Source organism: Budorcas taxicolor, chromosome 1 (assembly GCF_023091745.1).
Source record: "Budorcas taxicolor isolate Tak-1 chromosome 1, Takin1.1, whole genome shotgun sequence".
Taxonomy (NCBI): Eukaryota; Metazoa; Chordata; class Mammalia; order Artiodactyla; family Bovidae; genus Budorcas; species Budorcas taxicolor.
In genome coordinates, this window is record NC_068910.1 from 163821434 (window position 1) to 163834739 (window position 13306).

General features: G+C 39.7%; 1 protein-coding gene across 1 annotated transcript in view; it reads right to left on the reverse strand.

Annotated features, from left to right (window-relative positions):
• Positions 1-1472: 1472 nt before the first annotated feature.
• SERPINI1 (serpin family I member 1) overlaps positions 1473-13306 on the reverse strand; it is a 28820-nt gene continuing 16986 nt past the window's right edge. Inside the window, exons 6-8 of the mRNA XM_052646957.1 lie at positions 3374-3460; positions 1860-1949; positions 1473-1630 (exon numbers count right to left, since the gene is read on the reverse strand). Coding sequence (XP_052502917.1) covers positions 1554-1630; positions 1860-1949; positions 3374-3460 — 254 coding nt within the window. The 3' untranslated portion in view covers positions 1473-1553. The remainder of the gene's footprint in view (positions 1631-1859; positions 1950-3373; positions 3461-13306) is intronic.

A 13306-nucleotide genomic window follows, 5' to 3' on the forward strand; every position in this document is an offset into this window, starting at 1 on the left:
CATTCAAGATTTAGTGTATAACAAAATCACCAAAGGAACTTTTTAAAAATGCAGATTTTCAAGTTTTTCCTCTCAGTTTAGAATTCAGTATGTCAAAGTCAGGCCTGCTCGCTCTAAACCACAGTTCTCCTGAACAGAATTAAAGTTAATAATATCAATCTTCTTAACAGCTCCAAATCATAGCAAGATACCTAACATACATGAAAGTCACAATCAAACTGTTTCTGTTAAATTTTGAAACATTTCAAACTTTTTCAGAAATTATTAATCAAAGAATCAAACATTTGGCGTTAAATGAGTCTGGTTCTACTCATGGAATCTGATGAGATTATTCCTTCCCCCATGTACCCACCTTCAACCCCTCAACAAAGGAATGCTATTTCAGCCACAGGATAACAAAATAATTTACTAGAGAACTTAAGAAATTGATACTGTCCTCACTGGGATTGACAACATTTGTACTAGAAAATAAAAGCAAAACATTATGCAAAGGACATATCTCTCAAGAGGTCTCAAACACAAGTGTATTCCAGAACCATCAGGAGCCAATGGGAAAAACAAGGAATGCGATACTCCAATTATAGACCTTTAAGTTCAAAAAAGGAAAACCTCTTACACAGAACAAACAAGAACATCCCTGTGAGCAGCTTTTGGCCTGTGACCTGCTAGTTTCCAATATCTGTACCAGCCGAGTTTTTCTAGTTTATTCTCCAGTGACATACCAGAGGGCATATTTTTCTTATTAATTTGCTCATCTGGCTTATCTGGGGACTTGGGGGAACTAAGTTGTAGGTCAGATTTTACTACATGGTGATATACCAGGCTTGTAATCTATATCAGATATAGATAGATTTGGGGACTTCGGGGAACTAAGTTGTAGGTCAGATATACTACATGGTGATATACCAGGCTTGTAATCTATATCACCCTTATGAAGCCAAGTGGATCTTTAAAGACATAGTCAATAAGCTATAGCTATAAGCTATGGGTTGGCATAGCCCCAATTTTTTCCTAACAAGTTTTTTCATGGAGCCACATGAAAGATGTATAGTTTGCAGATTTTTATTTTAAACTATACACTGTCTTCAGAGAAATAGCAATCAGAGTTTTTGTGGAGTAGCTGTCCACAAAAATACCTCACTAGTTGTTGCTTGTTATGTATAAGTGAACAACACTAATTTACTTTGGTGCTTTGTTTCTGCACAATTATGAAAGACTTAAGAAGTCCAGAAGTACCACTGTTTCCAAATTCTCCCTAGAGGTATCTATATGCTACAACTTCTAAAATGAAAAACAGAGCTGTTCACATGTTCACTATGTACTTTTATTTTAAATACTAGCACAACAAACACAATGACATGACAGGACCATTATCTCAATAATACTGATAACATTCCTTGACAAGTTGGCTTATAATTTACATACATTATTTTTTCAGGAACTATTTTAAATATTATTTTAAGATATACTGTAAAACACAAGTCTCGAATATATACCAGTTGCAAACATAATGTGCTGAGTTACTGTTTTATTTGTTACTCAAATAAAATGATTTAAAGTTCCTCAAAATCATGTCCACTGGCGTTCATGGTTTCAGGATGCATGACTCGTCCCATGAATAGGATTGTACCTGCATTGGGTAGGGAGTGAACAAAAAAGGAGTTGAATTAAAGCTATTTATTTTCCTTCTTGCTTACAATTAGCAATGTTCTAAAGATAAGAATGTGAATAAATTATTATCACTTACAAAATCATTTGAACATTAGAAATTATCTGATAAAAATGCAGGAATATGTTTTCAATTAACAAATGATTTCTTTTTGGCCATAAATAAAGTTCTGTTCTCACAACAGACTTACCTGTTCTCCGGTTCCTGATAAGAAAGAAAAATGGATGGTCGACAATAACTTGAGGATACAGCACAGCCATCCTGCTAATTGCAATCATTCCTGTAGCACAGAAAGTAATTACATGTCTGTGGATATGCAGGGACTAATGAGCAATTTCTCCAAACCATCTATGTTCAGCACAAAGGTAATGATTTACACAAAGCAAGATTGTAAAGACTTAAAGAGAGAAAAATTGTAAATGAGCTAACATCTCTATTTGATCTTAAAGAAAAACAAATACGTACACACACATGTACACATACACAGTTTCCTCCCATCACCCCACCGAAAACAGAGGATAATTTATTCTGCCTATTACAAATTTTTATTCTCGGTCTCAGACAAATACTTACGACTTTAATAAAAGGACTTAAGTCAAGGAAAGTGGAAAAAAAACAAAAACAAAAAACCAAATACCCTCCTCCAGTTTTCCCCTCCCCCAGTTCCTTTATATTACCAAATCATCATTTCTTTTATCTGAAATGGGGATTTCACATAGCAAGTCACCAGGCTTCTAGCAAGTGGCCAGAACAGCAGTGATTAAAGAGAAAATACAGCAGGGAGAGATTCAATGATGTTTCCTACAGCTGGGAAACTGAATTCCCTTGAGGTCCTTATTGTGGGATAATCATTTTATACTTGCTGCAGGGTGATGTGTTGTCAGGAAAAGGCCAAGATTAAATGATGTAAGATTTGAAGCTTTCTCAATGCCTGAGACTACTGTTTCTATTTCCTCCCTCAAACACCATTTTAACTGATGAGATCCTTTTAATGGGTAAATATATGCAGAGGTTAAAAATGTGTGCAAACATGATGTGTTACATTTTACTAGAGAAGGGAAAAATCCTTCTAAAATTTGGTGATGGCTGTTGAACATGATATGGAAATAAAATCAAACAAATAAATGAGAAAAGAAAAACTAAGGAAATCAGAATGTTCAGAATAATTAAGGACATTTACTGTTATTGTTGTTGTTGTTTTGATGCATGATTTAGGTAAATTTTTTAAAATTTTCATTTAAAATTATTATTTTATTATTAACTTAAAATTTTGTATTGCATGCTATCATGTATGCTTGTTTGGGCATGGGCTTTTAAAAAAATCAAAGCTCTTCACTGACAAAATTAAGAACTAACTCCCACAAATAATTAAATAGAAAGAAAAATGTTTAACGGGGCAGAAGGGAAATATTTTAAATATTTAAATGGACAGCACAGCAGGAAAATCTATTCTGCAGAGCTGACAATCTCCTCCTGCCTCTCATTAGAGATGGGAGTTACTCTGCATGGGGCACTGAAATGAATGCATGTTTCATATCCTATTTGGAAAATCCTAGCAGGTTCATCATTAGCTTGACTTCTAAGTGAGGGCAGCATCAGTTTTATGACTTGGTTCTAAAAATGACTCCCATTCCCCCACCCAAGATTGCTTTAAGAATACAAATCTAGAAAAGGTGAGATTTGGGAAAAACCATAGTTTGGCACCTGAGGCAGCAGCAGCTTCTGAGCCTTCTTCATTGACCTCTATGAAGCACTTGTGAATTGCTTTGGAAAGGAAAATCTCTTTGTTATCTGCAAAAAAAAAAAGAGAGAGAGGTAACAGAAGCATTTTTTTTTTTGGTATCAGAGATAGGGAAGCACTTTACCCTTTAGTTAAACAGATCTGAAAAACATAAGTGACATAAGATACTGATATAAAACATATGAGATAATGTTGTAAGATTACTTTTATCGATTTGAGAGAACTGTTGAAGATGTATTTTCTGTTTTGTCTTTTATATTATATTCTCTTGCTAATTTTCTCTTCCATTTTATTGGTAATATTCCCATTGTTTATTTCATATATTGCCAGGAAAAGCAAAATGTGGCTTTGTTTTTAATAACAATTTCAAATTAGTTCATAACTCAAGAAAAACTCCTTACCTGTTTCTCTCTAACTTGAAACTTAAAAACATAAAATGAAAATGGGTAGAAATTCACATATAACCAAAATAAGAAATTTTAAAAAAATCTAATCTCTAATTACTGTGATAATATAAATATTCTTGGCAAAGGAAAACAAACTCAACTTCTAGATTGTAGAAATATGAATATATTAAAAAGTTATTTCCCATTCTAGTTAATTGGTTTATCTCAGGTTTCAAAAACACACTTTATCTTAAAGTCAGGCTAAATAACACTTTTAATATTAGGAGGGCTGTTTTTCCCTTTGAATTGTCTTTCCAGTTATGCTTACTTTTAAGTTGATGGCTGTTGTAGCTTGAATTTCAGAGAAGGTAATGGCACCCCACTCCAGTACTCGCCTGGAAAATCCCATGGATGGAGGGACCTGGTAGGCTGCAGTTCAAGAAGTCGCTAAGAGTCGGACACGACTGAGCGACTTCACTTTCACTTTCCACTTTCATGCATTGGAGAAGGAAATGGCAACCCACTCCAGTGTTCTTGCCTGGAGAATCCCAGGGACGGGGGAGCCTGGTGGGCTGCCGTCTCTGGGGCTGCACAGAGTTGGACACGACTGAAGTGACTTAGCAGCAGCAGCAGCAGCTTTAATTTGTTCTCTAAAATGCATATACTGAAACTCTAACCCTCAAGATTTCATGATAGGACTGTATTTGGAAATTGTTGTTGTTCTTTAGTCGCTAAGTTGTATCTTACTCTTTGTGACCCCATGGACTGTAGCCCATCAGGCTCCTCTGTCCATGGGATTTCCCAGGCAAGAATACTAGAGTGGGTTGCCATTTCCTTCTCCAAGGGATCTTCCCAACCCAGGGGTCAAACCCACGTATCCTGCACAATTGTGCAAGCCAACTCCTGAAAATAAATCTCAATCTGTGTGTGTGTGTGTGTAAATGTCTATATAGACACAAATGCACTTGGCCATCTGTGTGTGTATATCCATTCATCCTGTTGGATCTGTTTTATCTGGAGAACACTGACTAATACAACATGTGAAGACATAGAAGACGGCCATCTATAACTCAAAGAGAGAGGTCTCATAAGAAACCAGCCCTGAAGACACCTTAATCTTGGACTTTCAGCCTCTACAACTATGATGTTATTTAAGCCACTCAGTCTGTAGTGCTTTGTTATGGGAGTCCTAGCAAATGATACAATACAACAGCATTCAGTCTTGTGCTTCCAACTTCTCTTCAACATTAAAACAAAATAACCAGGAGGTACCTCAAATACAGAAAAAAGAAAAAATAGCACAAGGAAGCAAGAGAAAGGATTACTCAAGTTTGTACCTTTTTTTTTTTACCCCAGGAGGTCTACTTCCAATTTAAGATAATTAGCTTTGTTGCTGATGCTGAGCTCCACTCAGTAAAAGCAGAATTGATTTCCCATTAAACTGCTTAGTACTACTTTTAAAAACACATAATTATCTGATACAGTTAGAAAATGATGTTCGACAACATTTTTGGTACACCTCTTGAAAAGCTCCTGCTTGTTCTGAATAAGCCTCAAGACAAACTGGTGGCATCTCTGATTATTCTTTTCATAGATCTATTCCTTCTTCAGCTCATATTTAGCAATAAGATATAAGCCCTGACTTATGAAATAGTCCATCTCACATATTATGATATTTTCTTCTAGAATGCATTTAATAACTAGAAGAAAATTAGAAGGCATAAAGTTTTACATTAAACCAGTATACCTAGCTCTCTCAAATCCAGATGGCGAGTCTTTTTTAGCAAATGAAAAGAAAAATATCAATTGCATTAAGTAACTAGTAGAAACAATTTAGTTGGCAAAACACTGAACTCCAAGAAAGTAAAATATATTAACTATTTAGTATTTAAATGGTGCTATATTATTTTCAGATTCTGCCGTCCATTTTTATCAGTCTGCCAGTTAATGCAGGGTCACACATCAATGGCCCTGAGTGTGCAAGTGGCAGGACCTAGGTAAGGAGTGTCCATAGAAGAGAATTTTTAAAAATCACAAAGAATGCTGTGTATAATTTTCTGCAGAGAAATGTTAATCAACTTTGTGTGTGTGCTAAGTTGCTTCAGTCACTCTTTGCAACTCTATGAACTGTAGCCTACCAGGCTCCTCCGTCCATGGGATTCTTCAGGCAAGAATACTGTAGTGGGTTGCCATTTCCTCTTCTAGGGGATCTTCCTGACCCAGGGATTAAACCTGCATCTCTTACACCTCCTGCACTGGCAGGTGGGTTCTTTACCACTAGCAGCACCGGGAAGCTTAATCAACTTTAAGGGGTATAAATTATTTACTATGCACTGTATCTGTTTATAATACACAATTTGGTAAATTCTGATAGATGTGTATATCTATGACCCCACTTCCACAAATAAGATAAAGAATATTTCCACCTCCCCTCAAAGTTTCTTGTGCTCCTTTATGTGGATAACTTTGAAACAGAAGATTTGCCATCAACTGGACAATTTTATAAACATACATAAATCAGAAAGTTGAATCAAGGAAAAATATAGAAAGTCTGAATAGTCCAACAAGCATTAAAGTAGCTGAATCAGTAGACAGAAGCTTCCCCAACCCTCAAAATTAAAGACTCCAAGCTTAGATGGTTTTCTAGGGAACTTTAACCAAATCTTCTAGGAATAGATAGAATTTTCCGAGATAAAACTATTCCAGACTCTAGGAAGAGAATAAAAGAAATCTTGGGAACACATGTAAGAATTAAAGATTTTAAAATTAAAAAAATAAAAAACTATAAAAAAAAAAAAAGAAATCTAAGTCATCTCTGGGTAGTCTTAACCTTGCTATTAAAATTAAACAAGTTCAGTTCAGTTCAGTCGCTCAGTCATGTCTGACTCTTTGCGACCCCATGAATTGCAGCACACCAGGCCTCCCTGTCCATCACCAACTCCCGGACTCCACCCAAACCCATGTTCATTTGAGTCGGTAATGCCATCCAGCCATCTCATCCTCTGTCATCCCCTTCTCCTCCTGCCCTCAATCTTTCCCAGCATTAGGGTCTTTTCAAATGAATCAGCTCTTCACATCAGGTGGCCAAAGGATTGGAGTTTCAGCTTCAACATCAGTCTTGCCAATGAACACCCAGGACTGGTCTCCTTTAGGATGGACTGGTTGGATCTCTTTGCAGTCCAAGGGACTCTCAAGAGTCTTCTCCAACACCACAGTTCAAAAGCATCAGTTCTTCGGTGCTCAGCTTTCTTCACAGTCCAACTCTCACATCCATACATGACCACTGGAAAAACCATAGCCTTGACTAGATGGACCTTTGTTGGCAAAGTAATGTCTCTGTTTTTTAATATGCTGTCTAGGTTGGGACTGTCTAAAAAAAGAAAATCATAGGCCAAACTCACTTATTAACACGGAGGTAAAATTCTTTAAAATCAGAAAATTAAACCCAGAAGCATATACAAATCCTTTTTTAAAATGAGTTTCTGGGGATGTCAGCAGTTAAAACTGCTCTGCCTCCAGTTCACATCACAAGTCTCCTCTGGGATGACCATCAAACACAAACATTTTTGCTACTCCCCTACTTAAACCCTTATCCTCTAACCTGGTAGCCCACCCTCCCATCTCCCGTTCAGTATATCACATACCTACATGCCTGCTCAGGATGCAGTGTGAAGGCCTCCGTGAGGTTGACTCTGCCTCTTTCATTTAGCATTCTTCACTCTACCCACTGTGTTCCAGACTTTTTGAACGGCAGTGGCTTGAGCATACCACACTTTTATCACTTCTGTGTCTTTGTTTCCCTGGAAACTCCCTAAACCATTGTACAGTCAGACACTAATCTTCTTTTAAGCTCAGCTTCCAACCCTACCTGGGCTTCCCTAGTGGCTCAGAAGTAAAGAATTTGCCTGCAATGCAGAAGACCCGGGTTCGATCCTTGGGTTGGGAGGATCCCCTGGAGAAGGGTGGCTGCCCACTCCAGTATTCTTGCCTGGAAAATTCAATGGGCAGAGGAGCCTGGCAGGTGGGCTACAGTCTATAGGATCACAAAGAGTCAGACACAACCGAGCAACTAATACCTTCACTTTTTATCCCAACCCTACCAGGACTTTTCTGTTCTCCTCTGATTCCTAACCCCCATTAAAGTAGAACTAACCACTCTTTCCCACTGAGCCCAGGATCTAATTCTTTTTAAGCCTTCATAATATATCATATTTATACTGTTATCTCTCTTTTTCAGTGGATTTTCCACCTCCTTCAGGCAAGAATTGTGTCCTTCCTCTTAGCGCCCCTGGCTTTTAGCATCTAGTGAGCCTAAGGGGTGAACTAACCTAAGTAGAGGGAGCTTCCTGGTAATGCAGAATTTACCAGTATTTAATCCAACATTTTGTTGTTCTTTAGTCACTAAATTGTGTCTGATTCTTTTGCAACCCCATGGACTGTGTAGCCTGCCTGGCTCCTCTACCACTGAGCCATCAGAAAAGCCCACAGTCCAACATTTAGTAATTGTTGAATGAAAGAAAAAGAAAGTGTTAGTTGCTCAGTCATGTCCAATTTTTTGTGACCCCATGGACTGTATCCTGCCAGGCTCCTCTGTCCATGGGGATTCTCCAGGCAAGAATACTGGAGTGGGTAGCCATTGCCTTCTTCCGGGGATCTTCCCAATCCTGGGATCAAACCCAGGTATCCTGAATTGCAGGCTGATTTTCTACTGTTTGAGCCACCAGGAAAGCCCAAATGAAAGGGGTTAATTATTTCATATTTTAATAGTAAGACTGTGGGTATTGTCACTCTACAGGCCCCATGACCACAATTCTGGCTATAGAGTTTATTCTTATAATAAATAAAACATATGACACTAATCAGAGTGGATGGAAAACAGTCCCAGAGAGACAAAGAAGACAAAGACCTCACACACACTAGAAAACTTAGAAAATCTAACTGAGTGGAAGAGCAAAGGGAATGTGGCTCAACGACCAATGTCTTCATATATATTCCAAAGACAGCAGATAAAGACTGAAACCAATGTCCCAACCCCACCAGAGACAGCAGGTTTCTACAGTTGTAAACAAGATCTCAGGACACTTAACCTTGAGAGAAATGCCAGCTCTTTGGATGTACAAGTAGGAGAGAACACGTAAAAAGTGAGAAATCACATCATGAATACTGAGGGGACGAAAGAAAATGGAACCTTTTTCTTTTGGGACAAACTTCAAGCAGTTACACTGAAATAAAATATAAGCTGTAAGTGGCTTAAGAAAGAGTATGCTGCCACCACATCACAGAAGGAGATAAGGTCATGCGGGAATACAGGCAAGTTCATAGCTTCTATGTTTGCCCTCCTATATGGCTCATCCTTGCGTAATTATGTGTCAATCAAGGCCATCTTTCCTGCTAGGCCACTTACTCCCTGAGGGCCTGGACCTTCCTGTGCTATTCATCTTCTGTCTCAATCCCCAGTTTCAGGCACACTGCCAGCCACCAGTATATGCACTCAGGTATTTGAGGAATCACTATGTGAGGGGAGTTAAAGAGATTCACACTGATGAGTTTATCTTATTGCTTCAAGAAAAGATAACTATTCTCTAAAAATGGAAATAAAGAAACCATTGGGAAAGAGAAACACCAAAAAAAAAAAAAAAAATCCACACACTGTTCCCGTGCAGGTGTCTTCTGGTCACTGCAGACATTGCTGCCAAATAACTGGTCCTGCTTTCCTCCGGGCAGCATGGTGCAAGGCTTTTCACAATGGATAAGATGGGAACAGGGCCAGCAAAGCCTAGATCCCCCAGAGAAGAACTGGGAGATAATACAAGCTCTTCCAAAAAAAGCAAAGCCAAATACTAAGGTATTCTTTCAGCTGCTGAGCAAATATTTATTGAGTACTTTGCTTGCATGAGGTATTGTTCAGGGCACCAGAGGCTCTGAGTGTCTGCGATGGACATAACGCTGGCAGGCTGGCCTTCATACAGGAGGATGCCACTACTTCCTTCGTGGCACTGTTCCTAAACAGCCAATTTAAATAGATTGCTGCGTCACCAAAGACAGGCTTAAAATAACAAAATGAGCAGAGTTCCATATCAGAACCCTGGGGTACCAAAAATGTCTCTGTCTCTGTAATTTAGCTGCTAAAATATTTTGAGCTTCAGCCCCACCCACAACCTTTAGAAAGGTTTTAAGAATCTGAGCTCCTTCAAGGTGGGAATAGTGTTTGCTTGCTTGTTTTTCCACATAGATTTTGTGACAGACCAGCAAATACTCATTTATGTATTCACTCATTCACTTAGTCACGTAATGAGCACCTCCTGTGTGCCTGATATTGTTGATGCACTGGGTATACTGCTGCTGCTGCTGTTGCTAAGTTGCTTCAGTTGTGTCCGACTCTGTGCAACTCCATAGATGGCAGCCCACCAGGCTCCCCCATCCCTGGGATTCTCCAGACAAGAATACTGGAGTGGGTTGCCATTTCCTTCTCCAATGCATGAAAGTGAAAAGTGAAAGTGAAATTGCTCAGTCGTGTCCGACTCTTCACGACCCCATGGACTGGGTATACTATGATGCACTAAATATTTCCTTCCTGGGAGGGAAAGCAGACATTCAATGAACGCGTGCTCAGTTGCTTAGCTGCGTCCAACTCTTTGCGACTCCATGCAACCTTGCCAGGCTCCTCTGTCCATGGGGTTTCCCAGGAAAGAATGCTGGACTGGGTGGCCATTTCCTACTCCAGGGGATTTTCCTGACCCAGGGATTGAACCCACATCTCCTGCAACACCTGCATTAGCAGGCAGATTCTTTACACTTTCACTTCACTTTTTACCACCGACTCACCTTGAAAGTCCAGACATTAAATAATAAGGATGATGTCTAAAAAAGCGAATCAATGAAAGACCACAGTTTCAGGGTATATTAAGTATAAGAAATAAGATGAAGTGATGGGTTAGCTGTGACTAGGGCAGGTAAGGGGAACTACCTGATATCAGATATTAAGAAAGGCTTGTCTGAGGAGATTAATTTGAGCTGAGACCTAAAGAATACAGAGGAGTCAGCGCTGGGCTGACCTGAAGGCAGAGCTTCCGGTAAAATGGGAGAAAGGCTAGTGCAATGCAGATACAAGCCAGTTGTGTTCAAGGACTCAGAAAAGGCCTGTGTGACCAGAGCATGGGGAGTGAGGAGGGCCAGAGCCTCGAGAGAAGCCCCCAGCTTGGAGCAAGGCAGGGCCCAGGATCATCTCCTAAGGGCATGCTCCCACCCAGCATCTATCCTGCTTTCCACATTGTGTTGGGCTTTGAGGACAGAAAGACGTCTATGACACATTCCAGGATTCTGAGGAGCTCTTGGCTTAGTGACAGGTAAGAGAACAAACAATCTAAAGAAAAGTAGAACTTTGATAGCACTTTGCACTATCAGAGTTCAGATGATGGAGAGAAAAACCATCTAGGAAGGGAACGATGTCCAGGAAGCTGCTCAGGGAGGGTGACATTTGAACTGGTCCTTGAAGAATAAGTAGAAGAGTGAAAGTTGGAGGAGGGGACAAGGGCATTCCCAAGTCAGGAATTATATTTGCAAGGCGAGAGAAGCAGTGGTGATGACCTGAAAGTCCAACTGAAGCTGGGCTATAGGAAGAGGGGAGCGGCAGGGAATGTGCTCGATTTTAAGAGCTTGGATCATGATGCTAGAGAGCCCAGGGTTCATTCAGAAGGAACAGGACACGACTGCCCTGATTTTAGCAGAAACCTGTGGCAGCAGCTGTAAAGCATGAATTGGATGAGCAATCAGCTGGGGGCAAGAAGATCAACTTTGTCAGCTATTGCAAAAATCCAGGCAAAAATGTAGGGGAAGTGGAATTATGGTTTCAGTTGGAACCATAGCTGGAAGAGAAAGGCAGCTCTCTGACTTACAGGCAGAAGAAGAAAGAGAACAATCAAGGGCAGGATGTAAGAGTCAGTACAGCACAAATCCACGTACTTGAGTCTGACCTGAATATGGCTTTTGCTGTATCTTCTTAATTCCTTTATTTTATTGGCTCCTTTATTAAAGCTCATACTTTGTGCTGAAGGATTTAGTACTCTCTTTCTCTTTCCCCTTACACCTTGCAAGAGGATTATCTATTAATCCAAATGCTGACATTCATTTCCATTACAGAAATAGTCCTACTCTATAACCGGATCCTCACTGCAACTAGATGAGCATTTAAAATACAGCCTGAGAAGAAAATGATTCTCAGCACTCTCTAGGTTCCATGTTTATTATATGAGTCTTTACTATGTTTTATGTTAATGGAATTTAGCGTCAAAAGTAATGGACATCAAACTGAGGTGAAAAAATAAACACCACCGATACAGAGCGTCTCATCTTATTTGTTCTTTTATCCAGAGAGTACAAAGCAGAAAGCAACAGTGCTGGGTGCTTCTTAAACACATAAGGATCAATTTGGGGGAGCTTAAATTCTGGCAGGGGATACCTAATACATAATTTTAGGAGACTAGACATGATATGTCAGAGAAGGCAATGGCACCCCACTCCAGTACTCTTGCTGGAAAATCCCATGGACGGAGGAGCCTGGTGGTCTGCCGAAGTCGCGAAGTGTCAGACACGACTGAGCGACTTCATTTTCACTTTTCACTTTCATTCATTGGAGAAGGAAATGGCAACCCACTCCAGTGTTCTTGTCTGGAGAATCCCAGGGATGGGGGAGCCTGGCGGGCTGCCGTCTCTGGGGTTGCACAGAGTCAGACACGACTGAAGCGACTTAGCAGCAGCAGCAGCAGCAGCAGCAGACATCATATGTGACATAAGAAAAATAATAGAATATGGTAGTAGTTAAGGAGTGGTAGCTTCTAGTTGGTATAATCATGGTGACTTATTAAAGTTAGGGATATCTGACCTGAGGCTCAGTTCAAAAGATATTTCAGGTGGGAGAGATTTCATAAAGATGGGGTGCTGGGGGGATGTGGGGTGCCAAGCGAGTGTTCAGTTTGGCTGGAGCACAAACTGTGTGTAAGGAATCAGATGGAGCTGAGGCTGGAGCGAGCTGAGGTCTGAACGTCCTGATGAGAAGTGGATAGTGTACGGCAGACTGAAGGGATGCTTTGAACAGGAACTGGAATGATCTGAGAGCGAGTTTTAAGGCGATTAATCTTGGCAGTGGTAGATAAGACAGATTAGATGGAAGAGAGATTGGAAACCGTTTAGGAGGCTATTGAAATAGTCTAGGGCAGCAGTAATGAGAGTCTGAAATGAAAGTAGATGTCATGGAACAGAAAATGAAAGAGCGGATTCCAGGGGTCTTAGCAAAGGACTCTCAAGTCACTCAGTTTTTCCTGAAGCAAGAAAATGTGAAGCAGGGTATTTTGTTGTTGCTGTTGTTCACTGCTACATCACATTTACTATTTTTGAAGAAAGATAAAATTTTCATTACATGATTTAAAAATGTAACAGCATCCCAACAGTACTGAATTGTTTTCTGGGTGCTTTTAAATTTATAAATTCTGCTAAAAATGTTATTTTTAAAAG